The sequence below is a fragment of the Hippoglossus stenolepis genome, chromosome 3 (genome assembly GCF_022539355.2).
Source record: "Hippoglossus stenolepis isolate QCI-W04-F060 chromosome 3, HSTE1.2, whole genome shotgun sequence".
Lineage (NCBI taxonomy): Eukaryota > Metazoa > Chordata > Actinopteri > Pleuronectiformes > Pleuronectidae > Hippoglossus > Hippoglossus stenolepis.
Window position 1 is genome coordinate 19,510,973 of NC_061485.1, and position 27,470 is coordinate 19,538,442.

Here is a 27,470-nt window from a genome sequence, read left to right on the forward strand (position 1 = left end):
GTTTGAAATGCACGATACACTGGCCTCCTCCTTTTTTTCACAGATGGTGTCTGTCATTTTCGTTTAGGTTTTAGATCTTATCACACTCACTTTTGTTTTTCATTTGTGTGAAAGATGACACAGCATTCACTTCTTGTTTATTATTCAGCATTTATTTTGGTTTCAGTCGCGAACAACTCCTGCATACATGCGTCAACCGATTTTAAACATAGAAACCTCAAAATGTTCAGCTCGTTTGGTACATTTTTGTTGTAATTTGTTTTCTATCAATTCCTCAGACTTTCTGAAATATGCAGCCTTTTCTGCATATTTATGACATGGTCAGAACTTGCCATTTCAATGTGATTCAACAAAGCATTTCAGAACACAGCATTGACCGCTCATTTTCTTTTTACTTATTTGATATTGTAAAAATGGGGGGAAATGTCATGATCGACAGCTGAGACTGACTCGGACCTGGATCTCATGGTTTCACCCCCTGATCCCTATTGCGCAGATTCTGGCTCCAAAATAACACACTCGACTCAAAATGGCAGCATTTGTATCTGAGTTATTTAGGCTTCATTTCTGGATAGTGGGAGAAAGTGGAGACGCGTCATCCATCTTTATTTAGTCAATAAGTTCAATACAAAAAGGAAATAGTTACCAACCAGTTTGCAAATAAGCACTGAAATATTTGACACAAAGCTATTAAATGATGAAGCACACATTTGTAACTGATGTCCTTTTATTGCTTTTATTTTCTTTTCAAATATGACATAGCCTCCCACCCCCCACCCCCACCTCTGAGGCCTAAAATATATTACTTCTTTTACATAAAAATCCATTGTGAAAAAAAATTGTAATCTAAATAGTGTCTCAGTTTATAGAAAATGCAATAACTCATCAACAAAAAGACATTGATAAAAAAACATCCCCTGCTTCCATGGCATTTTTACTTTTACAAAGTAAAGGGGTTTTGTAGAAAATATTCAATATAAATATTAAAGTCCTGTCCATGACTTTTTTAATTAGTTAATTCTGTGTTCAGGCTAACCTCCCTTTTACTTTCTCATGTGGTAGGTAACCACACCACATTTTGTTATATCATCTACCTGTCTGTTTTAAATTGTAGGTTGGTTCAGCATAATACACTGTCTGTTGGTATAAAAGTTTACCGTTTTTTTTTTCAAGTTTTTTACACAACATCTTTCATTTAATCACTTTCTTTACCTTTCTCACCCTGCATGAGGAGCAAAATTGCCCCACTTTTCACTTAAAACATGGCCCTCTCCTTCTAATGCGCCCAATCTTCTCAAGCTTTGAATGTTGATGTAGAGAAACTTAAACAGTAAGGACATTGTGGCAAATGGATTGTCGTGCAGTTTGTTGTACATCATATAAACAGTTTGTAACATGAAAACAAATTTCAGGTGTTTGAATCTCATTTGGCAAATATTACAACATTTTGGCTTTGGTTTATCAAACGATTCCTCTGTAGACTGGCATATATAATCTCTTTAGGATCTCTCCCACATCCCCACTAGTCCAGCTTGTCAGATTCTTCTACTCTCTCATCTCCGCAGCTGCGGTCCCAGCATGACTTTGTTGATAAAGTTGACGATGGCGACTGCTGGCTGCTCAGGGTCCATCTCTGCAAACAGGTGACAGACGTTTTCCGTGGAACTGCCCGTCCGCCTGGCCACAAAGCCGAACATCCTGCAGAGAGAAACCAGACAAGAGAAGTCAAACGACTGGAGAGTAAAAGGTATTTGACACTGAGAGAAACCCCAGAGTAAAACATCACATTGTTGTGAGTAATCGCCATGCAAAGTAGCACAATTTATAGCTGATATCACACAACCAAGAAGAACACACAGAGACACAAGCACTTACTTGCTTGATGTGCTATCAGAATTAGTCCACCTGAAGCACGGGCACCCAACGAGACACAGAGACAAAATGCAGGAAGACATGAATAACAAGGACAAGGAGACTGTTTTGTCAAACTAAGCAACAACTGGCACTTCTCATACGCATTCACTTCTCAGAGTAAAAGAAAACAGACGAGCAGATAACAGAGGGAACTTATATTCATAAAATATAAGCCAATACAAGATGAATGCTGCAGCAGCAGAAACCACACGTTTATTACTTGCTTTGGTGACGATAATCAGCAGCAACATGTTCAAGCACAGGTTTGTTTTTTATTCAAATCAAAAGGGTTTGTTTTTTACCTCTTGTCTTGGGGGTCAAGGCTGCTGAAAGTGACAGTGTTGATTGGGTAGTGTCTCCTGAAGAACAGTCTGCAAACAACAATAACAAACACTATAGCTCATCTGTCTTTGGGTTTAGTTTTATGAACACTATCTGAAAGGTTTTCTGTCAAACTGATGCACACACTGTGTCATGCACCAGAAACTTGATGCAATAACAAATACCACTTTTTAAATAGATTAACCAATAACAAACTATTTAACTGAATTAAATGTGTTATAGATACTGGCTAACAAGTAGGATGGGGTAATAAAACAATATCAATATAATTTCATCGATTGCAATATGAAAAAAGTTTAATATATATCGGATATAATGCTTATAAGATAAGATAAGCCTAGATAAGATGAGCTTTATTGATCCTATGATGGGGAAATTCACTCGTTACAGCAGCAGATAGTCAGAACAAGGTAGACAAGATTATACGTGAAACTATAAAAAAATTGATTCAAATGGAAAATTAAATTAGATAAAATTACAGACAATATGTAGATAATATACACCTTTAATGATAGATGGAAATATTATTTATGAAAATTTTTATCTTGATATCATTTTTAACCATATCGCCCAGCCCCACTACCAAGCAAGGCTGTTGTGTCTGAGGTGCACCTTCTTTTGCTGTCTGTCAGAGTGATCCCCTGAGAGGACACTTTAAAGTGGACCACCGTCGCCACTGGACGCAGACTCAGAGCCAAAGTGCACTTGGTTGCCTTGGAAACTGCCTCCGGCCCAGTCAGTGATTCGGTTTCCACTGAGTTCAGGTAAAGCACGTTGCAGCCTGGGTTAACAAGCAGATGAGAAAACTTATATAAGTCACATAAACATACAGTACAGTGTGTGGTATTATTGGTCGGTGCTACATAAATATGAGGCCTCAGCGGTCTCTGCTGGTCAAATGAAAGAACTGCAACCACTGCTCAACATGTGATTCAGCATCTGTTGAAGTTCATCCAACAACAGAATCAACAAAAACTAAACAAGCTCATGTAATACCTGCTCCTTGTTTGAGGAGGTTGGCTGCTGTGCTGGTGTTTGTTGCACTCTGTGTCTCTTGAAGTTCCCCGACCAGATCTGAAACATCAGAGTCTCCGGTTAGATAACAGCACTGTCTCAATTATTGAGGATCCAGACTGCAGCTGCTGTAACAACCTACTAGGCTTTGAAGAGAAGTCATTTATATGTTCTCTCGTAGTAAATGTAGCTGAAAAGACTGATATTTGATTTTGATTGTAAAGACAATGTATAAATGAGGCTGATTGGACCTTTTTCTGGGATGCGGAGGGCACAGGGTAGAGAGATAGGTGTAATTGAATGCTGGTACACCATGGCAGATAAACTTCCTGCAAAAGAAGAAGTCAAAGAGAGAAAATAGGTTAAAAAAAATATATTTTGTATGCATGTATATAGTACAGAGTAGAAATAGGTAAAGAATAGAAAATAAGGGTCAGGGAAGGAAGTAACTTTTTGTAGTTCTTACTGGTTAAAGCTCTCAGTGTCAGTATCTCATACAGAACTAAATATGTGAAACGCATTATGGCAGTTAGAGTCTACCACATAACTGACCGAAGTAGGACTCGTTCTGACAGCCCTTGATCTTCACTCCTCGTGGCCCAGTCTCGATGAGGAAATGTCTCACCAGCTGTTCCAGAGGATCCCCTGGGTGAGAGGAGAGAGGAGAGAGGTGAGAGGTGAGAGGAGAGAGGAGAGGAGAGAGGCAGTGATGATGAAAAAATAAGGCTGACTGTCTTGCAGCAGAGAACATGTCTTTAGGATGCATGATTATGTTTGCAATAGAAGCCAGTGACAACATAAACCATATTGTCACTGCTTTTGTTTTTCCTTTCATGCATGAACAGAATAGAACAGACGTACATGAAAAGGTTTGATCCATCATTAACATTTGCTGTTTGAATGCATGAGAATAATGAATATGACTGATAAAATACATTTGGGTAACTATGCCTTAAATAGGAGGCAAATAAACAAGGTAAGCAAGGTATGAGCCTTTTACCGAGTGCCTTTGTAGTATTAACAATACATTCATACCAGTGATGTTGGCATTAGGAGGGGGGGTGGCCACTTTGAGGGCCAGACCGTACGCCCCCTGGAAGGAGTTACTGTCTCTGATAAGAAAGGTTCCTGGTTCCTTGTCCTTCAACACAGCTATAGCTATGGTAGAGAGGACAGATTAGGGGGGGGGGGTGTAAAATAACTCTCCAGTAATTACAGAAGACTGGATTACTTGGCAATGATAAATACAAACATTCATTTTCTCAACAATCCTCACCTTGGTCTCTGGAGATGCCTGGTTTGTACCAGTACTTGGAACTATCCTGGACAAACTTAGCATTAACCCTGATGTCTGCATCGTCCTTGTAACTACACTGTGCAGACCCTCGTCTCTGCTGTCCCACAGCGGAGGAGAAACTCACATGGTGTGTTGGGGAAGGAGCTGAGGAGACTCTCAGAAGAGAGTTGTGTGCGTTCAGGGATCCTGCGGAGGAGGAGAGGCGTTTCTTCTCCGGGAGTGGTGGCTGGATGGCGGGGATAGTGACTGCAGTGTACCCCGTGTACGGGACATGGGGGACATTCAGTATTGGGTAGTAATAGGACGCTAAGGGAAATGTGGGTGTGTTATAACCGTCAGGAACAGGTGACGGAGGTTTGTTTTCAGCTGAGCTGTCTCTGTCTGGAGTCAGTCTATGGCCCGTGTCTGTCGCCAATGGGGAGTGATGGGGAGAAGACTGCAGCTCTGGGGAGCCAATAAGAGAATTTGGGGAAGTGGTGGAGGGGCTAGAACTGAGACTGGCAGACGGGTTCACAGCTACACTATCGGATGGAGTATCGCTGGGAAGAGCAGCACCATTGAGTTGCATTTCGACCGGAGTGATGATGACAGCAGTGTAACTTGAAGTATGTGGCTTGTTAGATCCCTGGGTGCTTCCTGTGATCTTGGCTGCACCATCAGAACTTGCTATCTGCTCAATTGATGGTTGTGATGAGATTATAGATATGCTGGAAGTTTGTGTTTCTGTTGGTGTTGTGCTAGTTTTGTTAATATTTGTGTTGGGTTCTTGCTGTGCGGGGGTTTCTTGGCTTTGAGGAGGGCTGTCAGCTGTTACACTGGGGACAAAACATGAGAAAATGAGATAATTATCCACATATATGGATAAATGTCAATTTTAGTATGAGTAGGAATCAAAAAAAGGAAGTATAACCCACCTGTCTTCAGTGTGTGTGGGGCTGCTGCTACCAATTATTGTGTAGTCATGATCAGAGTCCAGTCCGGGAGTGCTTGATGGGCCATTAGAGTCTGATTTACCCTCTGAATCCTGGGATACGTCATCCTCTGCATCAGTTTTTGCCTTTTCCACTTTGAGAAGCGAGATGAAGTAAGATGATTGTATCATTTATAACAAAACAATCAGAAAAATTTGTCAAGTAAGAAGTTAAAAAAGCAATTCTCACTGTATCCCTCATTCACCTTCAGCACGCTGCTGTTCTCTGGATTTGGACGGCATCTCAGGCAGCCTGCCTCTCCCAGGAGACGGGCTGTTAGCAGGTAGAGGCGAGGCCGATCCAGAGTGGTATCCCGAGACGTAACCCCGGCTCTCGTGGCTCTCAGCTGGGGATGATTGATGAGAGCAGGGGCAGGAGTGGCGGGGTGGTGGAGGGGTGTGGTACCCACTGCTGGCTCCATCCCGCACGTCCACCAGAGACTGGGGACCGTGGTAGGTCTGGTGAGGTGCGTGGCCAAATCTCGGCTGCTCCTGGTTTGGACCCTGATCCAAAGTGGAGTGGCAGACCCGGAACACAGGGGTGGCTGATTTGCACTGCCAAAACTCGGAATCTCTCACCAGCTCCCATGGATTTTCGTTTTCCCACAGCGTAGGCACCTCTCTTGTTTGTTGTACCCCTGCTCCTTGGGACCAGTGCGGGGTCTGTATTTGGTCTAGGTGAAACGGGTGGAATGTTCTGACTGAGTCTGACTGGTGCTCTCGCCTGCTGGAGCACTCTCGACAGAGGCAACCAGAGGACGGTGTTGGAGAGCTGAAGAACATTTCCCTGTAAGGGCTGGAGGGCAGTGACTGATGGGACAGATGAGTAGACGGGCTGTGTTTGGAATAATGGAAGAAGTGACACTCCTCCGCATTGCAGAGTCTGTTGCTGGGAGGGAGGGAGTTGCTATGTGGGTGTGTGTGGTCAGGGGGAGAATAAGGGTAGTAGGGCCTGTGGAGACAGGGCAGGGGTGGGGGCGGAGGTGGTGGTGGATGTTCCCATGGTAAGTCTGGTAACAGATGGGCACTGTGGCGATGGCAGAGTTCCATATGAGCTGAATTTGGGGGAGGGGACACAGATTTGGTTGGTAAAGCAGGCAGCGTTTGACTCTTTGGATGAGTCTTAATGCTGTTGCAATGGCCGAGACAATGACCATTAGAAAGGCAGGGCCCTCTCTCCCTTTCCCACCCCACATCGCCACACTTTGCTTTTCCACGACCACAACATGAGTGCTCTCGCCTCAAACCTCCAGAACTTACAAGGTCTCCGTCATCTAAAATAGCCGTCTCCCTATCCTTTTCTTTCCCTCGTGTTTTCTCTCTTGCTCTGTCTTCCCCATGTCCACTCTTCGACGCACATTCAGTGTTTTCTCTTTCAGGGCTGTTTGTGGATGGAGAGGCATCTTGCAGATGATCAGTGGGTGGTGAAGAGCGACTGGAGTTACTGGTGTAGCTGGGAGGCTGGGGCTGGCTGGGAGTTTGGGGCTTCACTGTTGGGCTGCTGGTGAGGCCACCGTTGGTAGACGCTGGTGAAGCAGTCGAACCGGGCCCACGTCTCTTCCTCACCTGTGCGTACAGACTGCCGTCCAGAGGGCCCCTCGTATGACAGATATCTGGTAGAAAGGAGAAGGGAGTGTGAGAAAAACTTTTCCTTCTTAATGCGCAGCTTACATACACCTGTGGGTTAGGTTAAGGGTCAGGCAAGCTGTTACTATGGTTAAGGTTAGAGGTCATAGTGTGTGTGCGTATGTGTGTGTGTGTGTGTGTCTTACTCTCCATGCTGTCTTGGTGATGCAGGTTGAAGTTCTCATAAGAATCCCATCTGACCACAGGGTCTGAGGTCTTATAGTCCACTTTGATAGAGGCATCATTCTGACGGCATTCTCGACCTTGAAAAACAGACGTTATGATGTGACACACATGAAGATAAAATAAAGAGAGGGATTAGGAACTTAAAATGCACCACAAGATGCAGTGTGAGAGAAATAAAATGATAAAATTCACCTTTCATTTTTTCTGGCCCATTAGAGAAGATAAACTCGACTGTGGCATCGGGAGGGAACCTGTCATCTATAAACAGATGGATATACAGGCAGACTAAAATATCCAGACTGGAGAGAGTGATACAATGATAAGACAGAACATGACTAAAGTAAACAGAGCACGGCGCTTCAAAGAAACGCACCAGCCAAGATTTATTTTTACTTTCATGCATGAGTGTGGGTAATATCATTTATACATTGACAGCACGGAGCACTTAGAGCAACTGTCAGGAGGCTGCTGCTTACTGAGCCGGGTTCAAGAATTTGTCTCATGTGATGTGACAGTCATTTGCTGTTTGTCTCAAAAGGCACCACAGTGGATTTAAGTGGCTCTTGAATTGTATTGATATCTTAACAGTAGAAATACACAGATTTCCATTTGTTCATTATGATGTTTAGATTTCACTGCAGTACAATGTATTCTACTTCAATGATATAGTGCTATAGTTACCTGTAGAGGCCATATTTTCATAGCTACTCAACCCATTTCCACAAAACTTGGTGGAAGAAGGGGAAATGGGCCAAGGAAGAACATGTTAAGGGAATTAAATAAGGGATGGATCCAAACATTTTTATCACTTTATTTAACTTTGCCTCTTTTGACATGTTCACTGATTTCCCAGAGAATAATTCATGGATCTTGATGGGAAAATTGGCCATATTTAGGGGACTGATGTCTATGAGTTTGTGGAATTCGGTGCCTATCTAAATAAACATCTGGATCTAGCGGATGGGGTTTTGTAGGGCGGTATGCTTTTACCAGGCCCTTTTATGTTGATAATCTTTGGTGCAGATCTGGACAAAGGTGAAGAACCAGGAATTGTGCCATTCTAGTTTATGACTATAGTTTTCTCTCTAATCCCTTCTGTGATTCCTTCATGTCTTTCCAAAACTGAAACTGACTTCTTAGTCCCTGCATTTTCAAACCATCCTCTATTTTATACCTGTGCAGGCCACGTCCAGTTCAGTCTTGCCAAACCACAGCTGGGCTCCGTGCACGGTGCAGGTGTGAAACTGGACTCTGAAGACCACCTCCCTCTCTGCTGCTTGACTCCGCCGGTGATAGCACTTCACCTGCAGAAAAGGAGGCATGTGAGAGTAACAGAGCTATAAGTGTGATCAAATATTACATCATCATCTTTGAAAATAATCAAGCATGTTATAAAGTTATAAAAGTGTATTACAGACCGGACAAAGAAATGTATGTAAAACTGACTGCAATAAGCAGGTATTAGGTAATAGCAGCAGATGTACTGCAGTGTATAGGATGTGCGTATATACCTAAGATTAGAATCAAAGTAAGATTTCTAATTAGAGACAAACAGTTCACAAGAAGCTTTTTTTCTCACCATAATGTCCCCCTTTAATAACAGTGCAGGCTCCATAGTCACACACAGCTTCCTCGCCCTGGAGCTCTGAGGATCACTGGACACACACACACACACACACACACACACAGTGTAAAAAACACAGCCACAGAACCATATATAAATCCAGTCAAAAACATGTCTCAGTCGAGTAAAATGCTGGCAAACAACATTCACTTTAACGTAAGCACAGGCCAGCCTACACCTAAACACAGACACCGGCCTGTATAGACAACATCTGTCAAAGGGACAGAGGGAGGGAAAGACGTCTGCCCGCGGGACATGAACCAAAAACCCAGGGGTACAACCCGACAACTGACCATGTACTTACTAGACGCCTGAGGTGTAGACCAGCTGTAGAGACTGATAGATCTTCAGGAAGGGAAAGAAACCTGCAAAGACATTAAGATTAGTTTTTTTTGCCTTTGACATTGTTAAACACTTTCTGTTCACACAAGCCTTAGTTCGTATTACACTGACCTCCTCTAGTCTGGAAGTTTGGTAACGAGGGAATGATGATCTGGTGGAGGAACAGAGCACTGCTGTTCATTTTGATGGTGCCTGACAGCAGGCCGCTAAAGTAGTAGATGTACCTGAAAATACATGAGGTGAAGAAACAATGTGATGACAGCAGCTTCGCAAGAAGTGGTGTATGGAGGAGGAGGAAATATGTCCGACCTGTTCTGAGAGGGCTGTAGCGAGGAGGACACTTTGTCTTCGCAGAACTTCCTCATGGCCAGTGTGGTGAGAGCCTGGTCCGCTCTGTGGGCACAAACACACATGTATTAATGAATCTTATACAGATTTGTGTAAGAAAAAAGATGCAATGTACGAGGTAGGGATTGCTCCTGCATCTTTCATGGCAGGAGTATTGATAGGATCATGGATAATTGATTTTTACACGTGTCTTATCATATTAGTAATAATAGAGATTACCCAGCGGATATCTTGCTGTAGTGCATGTAGGCAGACACGATCACCCCCGTCTTCCCTTTGTTTCCCTGTCAGAACACAGATCAGGGTAACTATGATGTTGTTTTTTTCCTCCACTTTAACAGCAAACTAAGTTGATGTGGACTCAGGCTGTATAAACCTTGCAGTGGAGGACCACTACGTTACTGGGGTCAGAGGTCAGCCAAGTCTCCATTGCCTTACAGACGGCACAGATCCTGTCCAAGGGTGGGGCGTGGAGATCAGGCCAGCCATAGTCCTGCACCTATGAAGAAGCAGAGGAAAATACAGTGAGTTTGTTAAACTTGTCAATACAAAGTGATCTCATAGTTTATGCATCTCATTAGTGTCTCAGTTACATGTTATCTTTTCATACAGATGTCAAAATATGTACCTTTTGGTTTAGTCTGGTGATGTCATGTCTCTTCTCTGATAAATTCAGTAGCTGAAAAAGGCAGAGATATGACAGATTTCAGAAGATATCACACATAAAAAGTCTCAAATGTAATAATCAGAATTTTTGCCCTTAAAAACTCTTAAATACATTACAATATTGAGGGTTTGAATATGTTTACATAGGTCTTGTTTCCATTGCAGCCATTACTAAGTTTCATCCTTTTACGATACAAATTGCAACCACTTCAGTTTGATTACTGACCAGAAACTTGTCTTGGTGCTTGGATTTCAGCATAGAGGCCACTTCCTGGAGGTTCCTGCGGTAGCGCTGTTCCTCCAGGTCTGGCAGGAAGAAGACGGAGATGATCCTCTCTGTGATGTAGGTGAGGTCAAAGTCGTAGTGGCGCTCCATCACATGCTCCATCACTTGCTCCACACTTTTACTCCTGGACATTGAGAGAAGTCGTGCTTTCAGTGCAGCCAAAACATCCATGAGGAGATAAAGATTGACAAGCTCTGTGTCCATAATGTTGATTTTACTTCTGTTTTTCATATATCAAATATAATTTTCTTTTGTCTTGTTGATTTTTCTTACCTCGGTAAGGAGCCTCTTTTCTTCTGGGATGTAGATTTAGTGGAACCTCTCTGAGGAACAAATGTAAAAGAGTAACTATGCTGCAGTTATTGATCACTTTATTGATCACTTTATAAATTACCATTAATTTAAACTACTTTCTAACAAGTGCATGTACAAACTTACCAGATCTGATGTTGAGGTGCAGGTGGGAGACACCTGAAAGGAAGACAGGAGAATATGGTTAGTTTGTCCAGCAGCACACAAACCTATGCACACACATACAGGCACACAAACACACACTGGGAATGAACCAACACACGCCAGGTCATGTGTTTGGTTTAATGCTCTTGGTGCTGCTCCAGCAGCGCAAATTAAGAAATGGAGGGATGGAGGGAGGGATGAAGAGCTGATGGAGAGGATGGTGAGATCCGTTCCTACTCTCCTCCTGCAGCTGGGGCTGTCAGCGCAGATTCTCATTCCACATGTCACATTATTTCAGACACACACACACACACACACACACACACACACACACACACACACACAAAATTCTCCCTTCACACACTGTGGAACAACCAGCTGGTGTGAAATGTGTTGACCAGACATTAGAAAAAGCAGAAGTCTTCAGAATAAAGTGAGATACTCAATAAAAATGATTGATTGTGTTTTCTCTTTCTTTGTCGCGTAAAGAAGAGTGAGTTGGGAGAGCTTGATCAAGTTTACTGGAGGACGACTCGACATGTGGCGTGCAGTTCTTCTACTCTGCTGGTGAGCCAACAGCCAAAACCACAAACACACGTAAAGAGAGAGAGAGAGAGAGGTCATGCAAACAGACTACAGCCATTATGCTACAAATAGACCTGATCGGGTTTCTGTGGCTTCCTCTGCTCTGGATTGTTTATCATGAGGATAATAGAGCTGAAGTGATGTGTGGGGAGAAAGTGATATGTCAGTCGGGGCATGTGTTACTTTTCGTGGTCATTTGATGGTGTCACAAGGTAAAGTTAGTAATTTATGATGAAAACATCACGCTTATAAACCACTACTATAACAAAAAAACTGAAGGAACTGAGCCAAGAAATGGTTTCAAACATTCAGTATTATGGCACAGCTACATGTATATGTGCGCTGACTGTAAACCTTGGCAGGTGACACCTAGTCAACCTTTGACCTTTGAACCATCCCACGAGGATGACTGACAGCTGAGCTGCCCTCTGAGTGCTGGCCAGTGCTGACAGGTGTCAGACAACAGGTTAACAAGTCAAATGCCTGACAATCACAATGATCTACGACTGATAAGCCCCCAGGACAACAACAGCAGTCAGGTAGTTATGCACTGTGTTAAAGACGAGACAGGTTTTATACCTTCTTCCATTCAGATCTTGTATTAGATTAAAGCACTACTTTGTAAACTGTCCTTGCTCTGACACTCAGAGTAACTATCAAAATAGAATAAAATAAACTTAAATGCAGCTCATACTCATTACAAGTGATTCTCAAGTGTTTCAGTTCCAGCTCCAGCGGAATTTAATTTTGGGGTTGTTTGATTTCCTCTGACAGTCGAGGTTGATTTGTTTTTGACTGTGTTCAGTGGGTACAGAACGTAATCATGCCAACATTACCATTAGGACAAAACTGAGTCAACCAATAATTCATTAATTTTAATACCATGCTGCTTAATACAAACCATTTCTTTCTCTAGAGAAACAGAACAAGACGTATCATGCATCTTCGGTTCATATCTTCACATCTCCAGCGAGGAGGTTATGTCTCCACCCCTGTCCGTTTGTTTGTTGGTTGGTTTGTTTATTTGTAAGCAAGATCACACAAAAATGTCTTGACAGATTACCATGAAACTCTGGAAAGGTGTTATGGGTTAGAAAAGAATCGGTGCGGATCAAGACTTTTTTATCACTGTCTTTAACATTGCGCGATTTCCTAGGAAATAATTCATAGATCTAGATCAATAAAATCAGGCACATTTTAGGGAGCTGTATATATATTTATATACGTGTGTGCAGCTTGATTAAAGGCGACTTTTGGGCTTTGTCAGAGGTATTTGAGTTTAGCACTTGTTTTAGTGCTGTGTATTACCAAAAACTAGACACAATGACATCTGAACCATAACATTTGATTTATTTTATTAAAAAATAGTCCAAAAAGCTTTGTAATGTGTTTTCTATGGCATGAAACCAAAGCTTTCTTTGTTATAGGACACACAGAGTCGGTGATACATGAAATGGAGAGAGGGGGCCACAGTAAAGGGACATAAATAGACATGTGATCTACAGAGGAATAGTTAAAGGAGGAGTGCAGGGAAAAGGACAGGCTGTAATTGGTTACAACACAGCAAAATATGCTGCAGCTGAACTGACGGAATGATGTGGCCAATATTCATCACCAACATGCCTCACTAGTTGATTATTGGTCAAGGACTTTTTGAATCATGAGTGGTCTCTGAACAACTTCTGAGTCGATCATCTCTCTTCACATGCTGTACCACACGCTGCTAATCTCTACTTTCCTGTGTTAGTGTACAAGGACGCATCATAAACGTGTAATAAAGCCTACAGTAGGAAATGAAATGGCGATCAAGCCCCAGGGGAGATCTCGTCTCTTAATAGCTTTAATAACAGTGAAGTGGATAAAGTGGTCGACTCCAGGAAGGAACAGTAGGAGACAGATGCAACACGTGAACCCGCGTATTTACACAAACATGCACACAAAAGAAGAGCAGGGCTGAACCTAGAGGCAGAGAGCAACGACATGCAGCATAAAGGCAGAGGAGGAGGACGGTAGAGTCAACAGGAAGCAATTTGCAACAGGATGTCAGCGCTGGTCAACCTGGGTTTACACATACAAACACACACACACATGCAGGGTGTATACACGTGTTTTGGGTAGCTCCTGCCAGCCTCAGGCTCTTCATTAATACATGCGGTGTGTACGCTGGAGCCACTGGGAAAGCAGCCATCTGGTTCAGTTTGTCTTGTTCATCAGCTTGCATTTACTGAGGTGCCAGTGACAGCGCTCGATCCTGCCCCCAGGGACTGACTGACTGACTGAGTGAGTGACTGCGTGAGTGACTGCGTGAGTGACTGCAAGTGGACTGGATGCCTGGTGTGTTCAGTGGTTGGGCTCGCCTTGTTCGTCAAGTGCACTTGTCATTCCTCCTTTTCGTTCCTTGTCTGTGGAATAAATGTGAAACTGCAGAAGCAGCCACTGGACTTTGCTCTGCATGAAGACAGCTGTTGCTTGATACATGATAAACTGCTTCAAGAAGAACAAGGGAAAGCAAAACAGGCCAGACAACCAGTCTTCAGTCAGTCCCTGAAGCAGGTATATGAAGCCACTGCCAGCAGACAGTTAGCTTAGCTTAGCATAAAGACTGGAAAAAGGTCAAGTGAATAGACTGTAACAGTGATCACCTACGTTGAGAAGTGCTCTGGTTCCAGGAGTAAATTCCCCATAAATATTCTCTATTGGCTTTTCTGAGAATATGTATAAAAACTATTCAAAGTCTGAATCCAGGCCGACCAGCTCGTGATCATAAAACATTTAAATCAGGGCAAAGCTAATGTTAAAAAAAAATAACGAAATAAAGGCAAAGGTACAAGATTCAGTACATTACTTTAAGAGTGAAGGAACTACACATCCCATAAACCATTGCCATATTAGAGAGAAATCATGATTGTTCTGTGGTAAACGTAATGTAACGCTGACATGATTTCCGTGGTTGTGATACACATTTCCAGTATTACACCTGAGGATTGTGGGTAGTGTAGTATTTCTCCTTGACATTACATAAAACATTGTTTCACGATCTTGTAGCCTGTGGTAAGTCTACATTGGATGGTTAAGAAATTATGGCTGATAATCAAAATCTTTATTCAGATAATGAATGATTTTTTACTTCTGGAGCCTTGCAGTTGAGATCTATACTTGTGTGGGCAGTGGACTGGGTATTTAGCACTTTTTTCTGATCTGATTATTTCCATTATCTATTTGATGGTCACAGGGGGCACTGGAGCTGATCCCAGTTGACATTAGGCGAGAGGTGGGGTGCACACTGGACAGATTGACAGGGCATCGTGGAGCTGACAGTCACATTCACACCTACAAATTTAAATCTCCGATTAACCCAAGCCCAATCTGAGTGTCTGTGGGAGGAAGCTGGAGAAAACCACACAAAGATGCCAACAGAAAGAAAGTGTGTGTGTGCACCAAGCTGGGATACGAACAGGGAATCTTCTTATTTGATCTGACCAATCAAATTTGACATGAATCTGCTCTCAGCCTTTAGACTACATCTTCCTTGAGAGATTCCTGGCTGTCAGTCCCCTCCACAACACATCAGTTGTGACACAGGTCTCAAACGTTCTCACTGCTACATCTTGAATCATTGAATCACTCCTATTCCAGGGAGAGGAAATCCAACACAGAGCTTTGCCGGAGCAGCTGAGTCAGTTACGAGGTAGCGGAATATAAATGTGAGACTTTGAGACACAGGCGTAGTCGGTGTGCCATCATAGAAGGACTGACTTTCATTCTGACACTACGTCACGCTGTGGAGAGGGAGAAGTGAGTAAGCTTTCCCATTTCAACCTGGAAAGGAAAAAAAGAGCTGTGGCTTAGTCGAAGTTCCATAGTCTCATTAAAAGACACTGATGCACTGAAGTCCATTGAAAGCTAAATAAAACTCGTAACTTTTTTTGCGTAGGCTGAATATTTTAACCAGGGCAGCAGAGGGCAAATTTAGAAGCGGTTATTATTTTGGAAGACTCACATTAAAGAGTGAAGTTCCCTCCATTTCTTGTGTCATTATCGCTCTACCTCACAACCTTCTCTCCTCCTCTTTGAAGCCTTGTTTCACCATCTCCTACCCCCTACTGCTGCCACTCCCCTCCACTTCCTCCTCTCCTACTACCTCACACCCTCTCCCTCACTTGACTCTCAGTGCCTGCGGACAGGATAATCATCCCTGCGGTGAGATACAAGTATTTGCTCCCCTTGGATAAACAACGTCTGATGACAAACAAGCCCTTGATAAGCACCACCCAGAGCTGGGGCAAGTTGCTATGTAACTGGCCTGGAGAGAAGGAGAGAAGGGGAACAAGAGGAAGCACAGACAAAGGTCTAAAAGCAACAGACAAATTGTCTGGGGAGCAGAGACACACAGAGCTTAGAAGAAAAAGGGAAGACAGGAAGAGGAAAGAGGAGAGGCAAGCAGAGAGAAAGTGAGAGCGGGCGCTGGATGGGAGAGAGATGTCAACAGCTGAACATGCCTGCTGACCAGTGACACAGAGCAGAGATTTCACTGAGCTATTTTGATAAAGCTCCTTATTTTAGACCACACGTCTCTCAGAACACTCAAGGGCTCATTTTGTATATTTGTCCATCAGTCATCTCACAAATCCACTTTCTGCCTTTACTGCAGCAGCAGCACGACAACAGCAGGACAATGTGTGAGTGTGTGTGTGTGTCTGTGTGTGTGTGCATTGTCGTTGTAATACTTCATTACTGAAAAAAGGCCAATAAAGCAGATCAATTAAATCAACCATGATAGTTATCTGGACACAGTGCACCATGCCAGCAGTGATTATAAAAGGAAACAACAATGTGACACTAATGAGTCAACACCTTAATCAAGTTACACAGATGTTCAGCTGACGGGATTGTCTGTCCACATCTACTTCAAACACAATCCTAGTGTGTTTTTCTGTATTAAGCTCTCTATTGACTCTGTTTTTACCTTCCTATTGATCTGCAAGGAGCTAGGACAACATGTTCCCCGTGGAGCAACACAAACAACAGAGAAGGTTGCAAAACGTGACTTGCTCAGAGCACCTGATAAAGGAGAAGAAACAGAGCCTCACAACTTCTGGACAGCATTGCTGAATTTATATTAGCAAAAAGTGTCTTGCAACTTTGCAGTAGAGTTTGTTTATCTGCAGGTTCCAGCCTCACTAGCACTTCAGGACAAACTGACAACATTAATATATAAATATATAGTATACGCATTTTTGTGAGCATACAAGCACATGCTCCTTATAGCATCATAATCAATTCATAAATCAGCATGAAACATTAGCAGAACAGCTGGTGTATATGAGCAATGAACTGTGACCATCTGTTCTTCACTACACAACATCAACATCCATCAGATGATGATGATAGGAAAGCTGAGTGTGTCTGCAGTGCAGCCATTTGTCTCTGTCAGGTGCCCTTTTGGACAGAGATGATATGCACAACATACAACACAGATGGTGTATACACAGCGTTGAAACAGACCCAGTGAATAGATGCTGCAGGAAATTGCATTGTGACATCACATCATTCAATCTAACCCCACAAAATGTCACGTTTCCAGGGTTGTACAGTATATAGTATGGTATAGAACTGGGTTGTTGGTTGGCTACAGTTTCCATAATCTGCTGCCCTGGACCTGGAGACGACTATCTCATTAAAAAGTAAATCTTTCGAATTCACTCTGTGTCATTAAAAATTAAAATCGGTGTATTTTTTTGTAGGTCACAGCAGGAGTCTGCACTTCATTTTCTGCACTTGCCTTAATCACATCACACTCAATGAAATCCTTTTTCTGGGCAAATCAAGAGCACCCTGGCTACAGCTTTAATGGAATAATTTGCACAATCACATGCTGCGTTATCGAAGCAAACACTGTGGAAAGGGGTTTAAGGAATTTAGATTGCAAGTCAGAAGAAAATTAAAAGTCACAACTGACGTGCTGAGTACATATGAATGAAGTAAACCAAATAAATAGAGCGCAGAGCGTGTTTTTACCTCTGAACAAGCAGCTTCAGTCTGTCCCTCTGCCTCTGAGTAGTCCTGTTCGCTGACTATCACACACCAGCTCCCTCTCTCTCGCTTTCTTACAAACTCTGCTCGATCCCTCTCACGACTCACTTTACCTCCCTCCCTCTCTCATGATAACACACACACACACTGAGCCGGCAGCGCATGCAGCACATAACTTTCCCCTCTCGCTCTGCCCGTGTCATACGCACAGAGACGTTAAAGCCAGAGTACTCTGCCTTGCACATGTGCAGCACAGCACAGACATCAATACCCCGCATGCAGACACCGGGCAGCCCTGCACAGTCACAGGGCGCTGATGTCCACTGACCTTTTCAGTGGCCCGAGGCTGAGCGAGAGATGACAAGAGGCAGAATAAAAGTGGCAGCGGGGGTAGCGTTGGATGGAGAGATAGTGTTTAGAGGACAAGAGGCATAGAGAGATGATGCACAAGGGATGCAAAAAACGAATTGGAACTTTAGTAGTGACTGTTATGGAGATGGCAGACACACTGATGAAAGGAATGTTTGAACAGAAGAAAAAAGTGGGAGAGGGAGGGAGGAATTTTAACTGTGACTATAAAACATCAATATCAATACAGAGATTAAAGGTAAGAACATGATGACAAGAGGAATAAGAAAGAAAGCAATATGTTGAAATTTGAGGAAGCACATAGAAAAACATAAATAGCATGACATGAAGCCTTGCAGCCATTATTATTTATACATACCCCGAAATGGACTGATTACACACGCACACACGCACACAGATAAACACAGTATGCCTTCCCAGCTGCTTCTCACTTATTTGTGTCCTCCCGCTGATCACCCACTGGAAGGCATCTACGGCACTCTTGTTATTTTCTATATTTACCCGCTCAGACTTCCCCTATGCAGATTGATCATCGTCCCGTGTGACAATGTCCACTCGAATCCAAGGCCTCTGCAGCCAGCGAGTTGTTTTTGGCCGTATCGCTGTGGTGACCCGGGGGGGACGAGGATGACAAAAATAATAATCCTCTTTTAATGCATGCTGCTAAGGCACAGCAGCTGGTAGGGCCCAATCATACACCATTACGGTGTGTGCGTGTGTGTTTGTGAGCGGAAGAGGAGGAGGCAGGAACACCCAACCCCCCATAAATCCTGCAGGATTGGATCTGACCAAAGAATAAAGGCAATGGGTCCCTCTGCGTGACACAGAGCAAGTGTGCAGTGTGTGTGTTTTCTGCTGTTGGACAGTGCAGTTACAGCAAGGTCAAGAGCTCAGTCAGTGTTGTGTGATGCTGAGCTACTGTGAGCAGGGTCACATGAGAGCGGAGGCTGCCAATGCTCTGACATAAGCAGATGTGGACAGAGAGAGAGACAGAGAGAGACAGAGAGAGAGAGAGATCGTCTCTATTGCACAGTGCAATGACAGAGAGTCCCCTCCTGGTGCAAAAACAACAAAGATTAAGCACCTTTACTAAAACCCAATCTTTTGACATGCACGCAGTCTGAACCATCAGGGCAACTGTCTGTGGAGAAAACTGTATCTCTGCCTCCTTCACCCCAAGTTTAAACTTATGATATTTTTAAATTTTACTGCAATATGGTGATATGAATCATTTCTCTTTGTTGCCCAGGGACTGACAACAACACCTGGCCAATGATGCAGTGAATTAAAAAAATTAAGCTCCTTTGTAGCTGCACTTGAAATATGTCTATATGAGCTAAATTAATTTAACGCTTTTAGTTACTGAAATGTGTTTAATTTTTCCCTCCTTGAAATCTTGAATTTTATCATAATTTCCCATTAGGGTCATGAAATCATTTTGCTTATCATTTGTTTTTCAAATTTATTTATATTTCAAATTCACTCATCATCTACTCACCACTACTTACTTACTTCAATTGTATTGGATTTGGCTGCAACGCTGTTTACCTCTCAAACTCCAAAAGTGTTTTATGGACCCCCTCCATCTAAATAGTGGTGACTAGATAATGAGTGAATTTTCATTTTTGGGTGAACTATACCTTTAAGGGGGCAGTTTTTTTTACATTTTTGTGAATTTCTTGAGAAATAATTCATGGATCTTAATGAAAAAAAGCACATTTAGGGGACTGATGTCTATGTGTGTGAGATTTGGTGCAGCTTGATTGAATTTAGGTGGACTGTTGGGTAGCGGCGGTGGTATACGCTCTACCAAGCGCAATTCTGGTTGATCTTCGATCAGATCAAAATGTCCCCAAAATGTTGACCTATTCCTTCCAACCTGCACTTACAAAACATTGTCCTCACTAATCCCTGCCAGTTGTATTCAGGACTGAGAGCTAGAATACTCCTCACACACAATGCTCTTCATACATCGACTACCTGGGTGCTTGAGGACACTTTGGGGGGGTCCTGCTATACCACGTTAGCACAGGACTGAATTACTCATAGTGACATGGCTGGTTGTTGTTCAGGGGGGAGGCCTTCTTCAACCAGACATCTAGGTCAGTGCACATGGCTTACTCCGCTTAGGTCTCACGTCACATTAACATTGCAGCCCAACAACCTCTGTCACAGGAGCACAGTTTGCTCAGGTCAGAGGGACATGAATATAACGCTTACCTTTGCTTCACAAGTCTTGTGAACTGCAGCCTTGCAATCTGCAAAGAGGAGGGAGAGAGAGGACAAATCTGATTTGACATCAGGATGAGCTGAGGTCTACGACGGTGTGTATGGGCGCTTGCTGTTCGTGCTCTGGGTCTGCCACCTGACCCAACTGAGATGTCCAACTCACCCTTGCAGAAAGACCCGGGGTTGTCGATGTTCTGCTTGCACACATCACACACACGTCTCCTCTTGAAGCTCTTCTCTGTGAAGTCATGGCTCCCAGCTTTGGCGAGCTGCAGACACACAGGAGAGTGAAATCCGATCATCCACACGTAGCATGATAAGAGGTATTCAAGAGGTGAAGACAATGAATGCTACTGCCAGAGGAAGTCAGAAGAAGGCTTTTAGATAGATCAAACCCAACAGTCTCTGCATGTCTTTAAAATGGCATGCAATATTTTCTTTGTTTTAGCCATTTTCTTGTTGCTTTGTAAGGCATGTGATCTCAGCATTGTTCCAAACAAAGCACTGGACGTCCACAGTCCCCTGCATGGCTGCTGTCTGTGTGGATACACTCTGGCTCAGTGACACACCAGCGTGATCACTGGTGTCCTACGCCTGCTGTTCTTTCAGCTTCCTCCACTAAAAACACCTGTCATATCATGCTGTGTTTCAAGGCATCCTGTTTATCATCTTTTTTTTAACTTGTCCTTATTCTGTCTCAGTCTGTGCGGCCAAGAGCATAAATTATAATCAGTTTTCAGTGCTACGAGCCCACATGATCACAAGTCACTGAATATACGGACTTGGAATCAGTCACATCCATAGATTGTGTATAAACATGGACACATTTAGCCAAAGTAACTTGATCGCCACCTGGTGGCTGGCTGCAATATGGTTCATAAATCCTACATGAGCTTTTTGTGGGCAAAGCAAGAAAAGAGCCAAAGGTAAATTTGAAACACACAGACTTACTCGGTTAACGGTTTCTGTGTCTCATAATGGGAAAGTAAGCACTCTGACTGTAGACACACACACACACACATGGATTCATCTTTTTATAAACCAATACTCAATTCCTCCAGTGAAACCGGTGAAAAGAAATAGGACAATGTTTATATAAAGTTATGCTTATCCCAAAGTGACGCCTTCAGAGCTGCAGTCAACCATTACATCTTTTACAGCAGAGAGGGTGAGTGGAAACATCAAGTGGGAGGTGGTGTCTGGACTGAGTGTGTGTGTGTGGGTGTGTGAGTCAATGGAAGAGTTGTGGAGCGCCACGAACAACATACCTGCTCACACTGCTGTTTCTTTTTCCTGTTTTCTTTCCCTGACTTAATGCATTTTTCCGGTCTTAAAAAAACATTTTTTCAGCTCTGGCACTTTTTTTGCTTTTTCCAATCCCTGAGTTTTTCCAAACAGGAGCAGCATTGAATGTTACTCTGAGAGGTGAAGGTGCCTGTTCACCACCTTTTATACACTTTCACAACCAAACACTCACTGACTCTCTGACATCACTCTCATTTCTCCATCTTGAATTGTGAGTGGAAGAAAACATACACTCAACGTGATGTATTATGAAACAGCCTTGTCTATCAAGTGGAGCGTATGCAGTCTAAATCCTTTATTAATGGAAATGTATAATGTATAATTATGTTTTATGTTGCCCTACCTTGAGCTTAGCGTGGTTACATAATGTGACCATAGTGCGGTGGCTTGGCTCCGACTACACCTCACAACCCACAACAAAACAGAATTTCTGACTGGCTTTGTTAAAAACAGTTAATGTTCTTTCCATTAACATTAACATTCAATTTCTATTCATGTTTGTTTAATCCACTTACAGTTGTACTTGTAGATGATATCTTTTTGCCTTTTTTGAGATTTTTGGCTTCACTTTTGGGGAGATATCCTATCATCCATCTTTATAAAGCGTACAGTCTATGAGTTTTATGTGCACATTAATGTGTAGGCTACAGGTGAGTTAGAAAACTTAAGTCTGTTTTATTTTGGTTTATGTTGGTGAGATGTTGGTTTGATAACTGTGGACAGTGAGCAAGTAAGCAAGTTAACATATTTACCTAAATGTCAAACATGTTCTTTAAAATAGTGACAACAAAATATTCCCACATGATTGTTTGTAACTGTAGAGAGGGTTACAAAGGTGGTAGAGAATAATGAGAATAATATCATAAACCATACTGTGATTCTTAAGACATGAAGAATATTCATATATTTAATGTTTAAAGTTTAATTAGGGTATGACGTATATTCGGGTGCGGCAGGGTGTTTCAAATAGTTCAGTTTTTAATGAGTTAAGTTGTGCGTTTATTTTTTGTAATTTTCATGTCGCATCTAACCACAAAACCCCCCTCAGGTGTAAAAACTGTTTATTTTGGTCACTGACCTGGACTGACATTACCATGATGCTGTAGCTATTGATCTTATAATCAAACCAGCAGAGTAACAAGCCACTGGACTATTGACATATGTCCTCTGCTGATATGATGAATGGCTGCTGCTATAAACTGAGGCATCCACTTCATTTGTTGAATATGTGTGTGTGTTTGTGTGAGAGAGAGAGAGAGAGTGGGGGGATCTAGGGAGAGAATTGATGAACCTGACAAAAAGGGGTCAAACGAGGGGAGGAGTGGATCATCACCCCACCTCACCATTCAAATTTCAAATGTTATTACATAAGTCTTGGAGGGGGCATCGATTTGACTTATGTAATGACCTACAGAGCCGCTGTCCCTTTATAATCCTGACCAGAGTTCACCTGCAGGACAGTAACAACACTGAGAGGTTAGTTAGATCCCACTCATTGTAAAGAATCACTTCTACATCCAGAATAATAAAGCAGCATGAAGTAATGCAATGAGTTAGGAAAGAGAGACAAAGGAGAGAGAGAGAGAGATGTTGATGTTTAAAATCCCATTTATATAAACCATCCATCCATCCATCGATTATCTATCTATGCCATTTATCCTTAAAGTGTAGGGGGGAGGTGGAGCCAAGGTACAACATGAACAGGTCCCCAACGCATGACAAGGCCAACATGCGGAGACAAACAACCATTCACACTCACATCAATGGCCAATTAACCTAAGCAGCATGTCTTAGACTGTGAGAGGAAGCCTAACTACCTGGAGCAAACGCACACACACACATGGGAAGAACATCCAGTCCACATGTCCACACATGTGAACATTCAAACCATGATAAATGTACATTGGAGTTAAAAAAAACCACCATAAAACACAAGTATAGTCACAGTTTTTTGGCATGTGTCTATTTAATATTGAGTTGTTTTTCCATGTTGTGGCACAGTCAAATAAAATCCCCACTAATATGTCTTTAATACATGGCAACTCACTAACACATCCTCTGCATTTACGGCTCATCATTTATGGAGCAGTCCCTCTCTATACTGAAAATACTGTGAATTCTCTCAAGAGACAAACATCTCAGACAGAAAATGTAACTTTTCATTTTGGACAAAAAAACATTTCATTACTTCCACAGTCAGTCCTCACTGACATTGTTTAACTTGTAATGCCAGTGTGTTTGTTTGAAGTTGAAATCTTTTGAGAAAGCAGAATGAGTCAAGGGCACCTCTCAGTGGTGAAGTAGTATCAGTGCAGCTCAGGCTCAGACTCACTAACATAGTCAGAAACTATACATGCAGATCCTCGTGGTTTCATGTACATTTCTTCTGATTCTACTTAAAATATCTGGACCGTTACTTAAAGAAAACACAGACCTAATTAGATTCTTCGACTTAATTTCCTTAACTTTGAAAACGTGGTTATTATAATAGTTGCCTATTATATTCACATTTCACTTTAAACTTGTGTGAGAAAGTTTTCACTTGTATAAACATGGACTCTCTTTCCTATAGTGATTGCTCAAAGGTGATGAAAAGATGGGAATTGTTCTACAAAAAAAAAATCTGTTTTCATTAGTGAATAGCCCTTAAATGTGAAGGAGATTTTTTGGTAATTGTCTGTCAAATGATGAAAAATGAGACGAAAGAGAGTCATTACATTTAAAACCGACACAGATGACATGACTCATGATTCTCTCAGTGTGTTTTTTTTTAAGGTAATGGTGCACTGACACTTTTTTTCCAGTGGTTCTTTTTCCTCCATTTCTCTCTGAGTCGATCCGTGAACAGTGGAGGAGCAGAGGGAGAGAAAACAACAGCAAAACACAAAACATATTACACTGCAATTTAATAGCTAAATATTATCAATGAGAAACTTTTATGTCGACAATGACAGCATTAGTTTGACGTTAGATAAACGTGAGCATTTGAATCTGTTGTTGAGGATTCTTGACTTTGTAGAAGACGGTTCAGGTGATCAGGAGCTTGTGTCTGCCAGCGTTCATGTACGTTCAGCAGCAGTTTGGTTGAGCGGACGTTCGGTCTCCAGAGGCTCCCGTGACTATCAGCAGTGTTGCAGCATTGCATTGCAGTATTACAGGAACCCCACCCTACCCAGATTTTTTGCAGCCAAAGTCTGTGTCATTCTCCAAGCATCTCTGACCACTGCAGAGAGCCCGCAGCTCTTCTCACATGGAGATGAGGAGAGGGTCGGACACCAGTGTAGAAGAATAATGGCGTTCTTTATGACTGTGGCTGCACGCGCTGTTTATTACTTTGAGAACAGCAGCAGAGGCGGTTTGAGGGTGTTACTCCAAAACAACTCGTATAAACTGATACAGAGCATTTAGAAAAACTACGTGATATAATTACAGTTAGATGATCCTGATTATCAGTGTCATTACCATGGTGATGCACCAAACATACATGCACATGCACAAATCATAAATGTAATGAAATGTATTCACTGTGCTAATGCATTGAAATGGTTAAAATATACAGCTGCAACACACACACAGACTCACACACACACACACACTGTAAATGAACACAGAGTTCACACCTCGTCTGTTTTTTTCAATGACACCTCACAAGTGATGACATGCTGGAGAGCAGGAGTCACAAACTCAAGCTCTTTGTGACACACACACACACGTACACACACGCACACAACCTCACACATGATCTGGCTAGGAAGGGACGGGAGCAGGTGGCAGGCCAGGGGTATGTTCCAGTTCTGGCAGGGTATTTATAACCTGCATAAGCAGAGACTGTCACCTCCAAACACTCATGAAAATGCTGAAAATAGGTGCGGGAATGAGTGTGTGTGCGTGTGTCTGTCTGTGTGTGTGTGTGTGAGAGAGAGAGAGAGAGAGAGAGAGAGAGAGAGAGAGAGAGAGAGAGAGAGAGATTATAAACAACCTATAGAAAGAAGAACTCCTGGACAGTTCACATGTATGACACATTTCATTCCTCTTCACTGCAGAGTCCACCCTTTCAGTTGGGACCATTCTGTCATAGTTTGGCACACACACACACACACACACTCACACACACACACACACACTTGCACATACACACACTAACAATAAGGACTTCAGGGGATTTGAAGCCCCATGTGATCTGTGTAATGTTTTTTGTTCCACCAAGATGGAACAAATGACCCTTTGGAGTTCTTTTGCTCTTTGTTTTATAACTTTGACATACAGCATGTCCATGTGGGATTTAGTCTGGCATGTGAGAATGCACACATTCTGGTGCGTAGGACTTAAACCTCAGACGCTTTTTATTTTAGACTCTACAAACGTCCTCCAGGGGCTTTACATGTGTAGCAATGCGGCTTGCTCCTAAATCCATGCATGTTCCTAAATAGAGGCAGCAGACAGGGCGACGGCGGGTCGAAACCGGACGGTAACTTAAACCACTTCCTCTTGAACCTTGACTCCAAAGGGACATGATTAACTGCTATCAAGTAGACAGTCGGCTGCTGCGGTGGGAATGTGTTTTTTTCCAACCCCACTCATTGCTCATGCTTTGTTTTTATGACATATTTCTTGCTGAATATTGACACTGGCTCATATGCAAACATTAGCCGCACATGCAAACCATGCTCGCTGTGCAGGTGTAAAAGGGACCCACAAACCACGCTCAGACTTCAGTATGCGAGCATGAGATGCTTCTGTTCTAAAACACAGAGGAAATATTTGAGACAGAACCACTTTGGATCTAATATGTTAATTTGGGGGATTCTTTTGGTTGACTTCTATGACTCGTATATGATGAGTGTCGCATCAAATAATTCAAGTCCAGCTCCTCCTCCTGAGTCAAATATGTCCAAAAACATCTTGGAGCATAGATGCGGTCAAAATTGTCCAAGTTTGAAGATTCTGAATTGTAATTGTACAGCTGCAGACAACAACACAACAAAAATGAACACTACGAAATTGCAAAGTTCAGGAGTCAAAGCCAAACTTTTATCTCCAAAATGTAAAAGCCATAATGGATGACGGCACATGACCTCTGTGTTAACCAGCATGTTTACAGTAGACCAGAGAGCAGGCATTCACTCACCTCAGCCAGATGGAGGATTTCAGGATGTACCTCAGGCTCTGCCGTCACAGGGATTCCTCCTGTGTCACTACCAAGCTCATGTGTCTTCATCTGGCCAGTGCCCGGGCTGCTGTGAATGCACCCCATACTTTCAGCGGACACCTATTTCTCTTCTCAACCTTGTATCCTTGATTTCCTCAGCTCTTATCCGCTGATTCCAGACAAGTGCTTTTCGCCCCAGAAGGTCGCTCCTCTCTTCCGATCCCTGTCCACGTCGTGAAGGGCCCCCTTATGTTGTCAATGTCTTCTCCAGCATGTTCCCTTCTTCCCCCAGTGACTCCTCACCACCACCCCCTGCCCTTCTATCTGACAGCTCGTCCTGCCTTGAAATCCACTCCAGATAACCCCTTCCCCCCCCACACACCACACCACCAAGACGTGAAACCAAGCACAGACCCTCACCTCCTCACGCACCCTCTCCTCTTACACTCTCCCCCTGTCCCTTTGCTCCCTGGCTTCCCTCACTCTGAAAGCATGCAAGCACACACTCACCACCTCCCCTCTTTCACCCTCGCCAATACCTCCTTTCCTCCTCTCCTCTACAGACCCTCAAATGTTTCGCACGCCGCTCTCTCCTGCTCCGCACTTACAGACCCTCCAGTCTTCCCCTCTCTCTCCTGCTCCATCAGTCTCCCCTTGCTGTCTCTCCATGGGGGAGAAGGGGGCAGCTGTTTTGGCTTGCTGATGTCAGGCCCTTCCCCTCTCCCTTGG

At 43.0% G+C, this 27,470-nt stretch overlaps 1 protein-coding gene and 1 long non-coding RNA gene across 4 annotated transcripts; one reads left to right on the plus strand and one right to left on the minus strand.

Moving 5' to 3' along the window:
• Nucleotides 1-572: 572 nt before the first annotated feature.
• LOC118104822 (tensin-2) lies at nt 573-27,470 on the minus strand. 3 transcript variants are annotated; one of them, XM_035152034.2, is made up of 27 exons: nt 26,721-27,470; nt 20,451-20,556; nt 20,279-20,316; nt 11,054-11,086; nt 10,889-10,938; nt 10,556-10,739; nt 10,292-10,342; nt 10,040-10,162; nt 9,883-9,947; nt 9,625-9,708; nt 9,427-9,539; nt 9,278-9,338; nt 8,929-9,004; nt 8,524-8,653; nt 7,542-7,607; nt 7,310-7,426; nt 5,744-7,150; nt 5,482-5,632; nt 4,547-5,382; nt 4,306-4,428; nt 3,823-3,915; nt 3,522-3,599; nt 3,253-3,330; nt 2,869-3,037; nt 2,217-2,285; nt 1,876-1,905; nt 573-1,698 (listed from the first exon to the last, which is right to left on the minus strand). In XM_035152034.2, the coding sequence occupies exons 1-27, from the start codon at nt 26,844-26,846 to the stop codon at nt 1,554-1,556; spliced, it is 4,602 nt and encodes a 1,533-aa protein (XP_035007925.2). In that variant the 5' UTR covers nt 26,847-27,470; the 3' UTR covers nt 573-1,553. The 3 variants fall into 3 exon arrangements, with proteins under 3 accessions (XP_035007925.2, XP_035007927.2, XP_035007928.2); XM_035152036.2 differs by lacking the exon at nt 1,876-1,905 and having other exon boundaries at nt 26,721-27,469; XM_035152037.2 differs by lacking the exons at nt 20,279-20,316; nt 20,451-20,556.
• Nucleotides 1,564-11,535, plus strand: LOC118104823. Its single transcript, XR_004695071.2, has 3 exons — nt 1,564-1,747; nt 10,005-10,187; nt 10,586-11,535. It is a non-coding gene; the product is annotated as an uncharacterized LOC118104823 (long non-coding RNA).

Excerpts from the sequence above, each read along its gene's own strand:
- LOC118104822 (XM_035152034.2), bottom strand. The coding sequence starts at position 26,846 with ATGGGGTGCATTCACAGCAGCCCGGGCACTGGCCAGATGAAGACACAT. Across the intron at positions 10,939-11,053 it reads GCACCTCAACATCAGATCTG|AGAGGTTCCACTAAATCTAC; the intron begins GTAAGTTTGTAC and ends TTTGTTCCTCAG. Across the intron at positions 9,005-9,277 it reads GTCTACACCTCAGGCGTCTA|TGATCCTCAGAGCTCCAGGG; the intron begins GTAAGTACATGG and ends GTGTGTGTCCAG.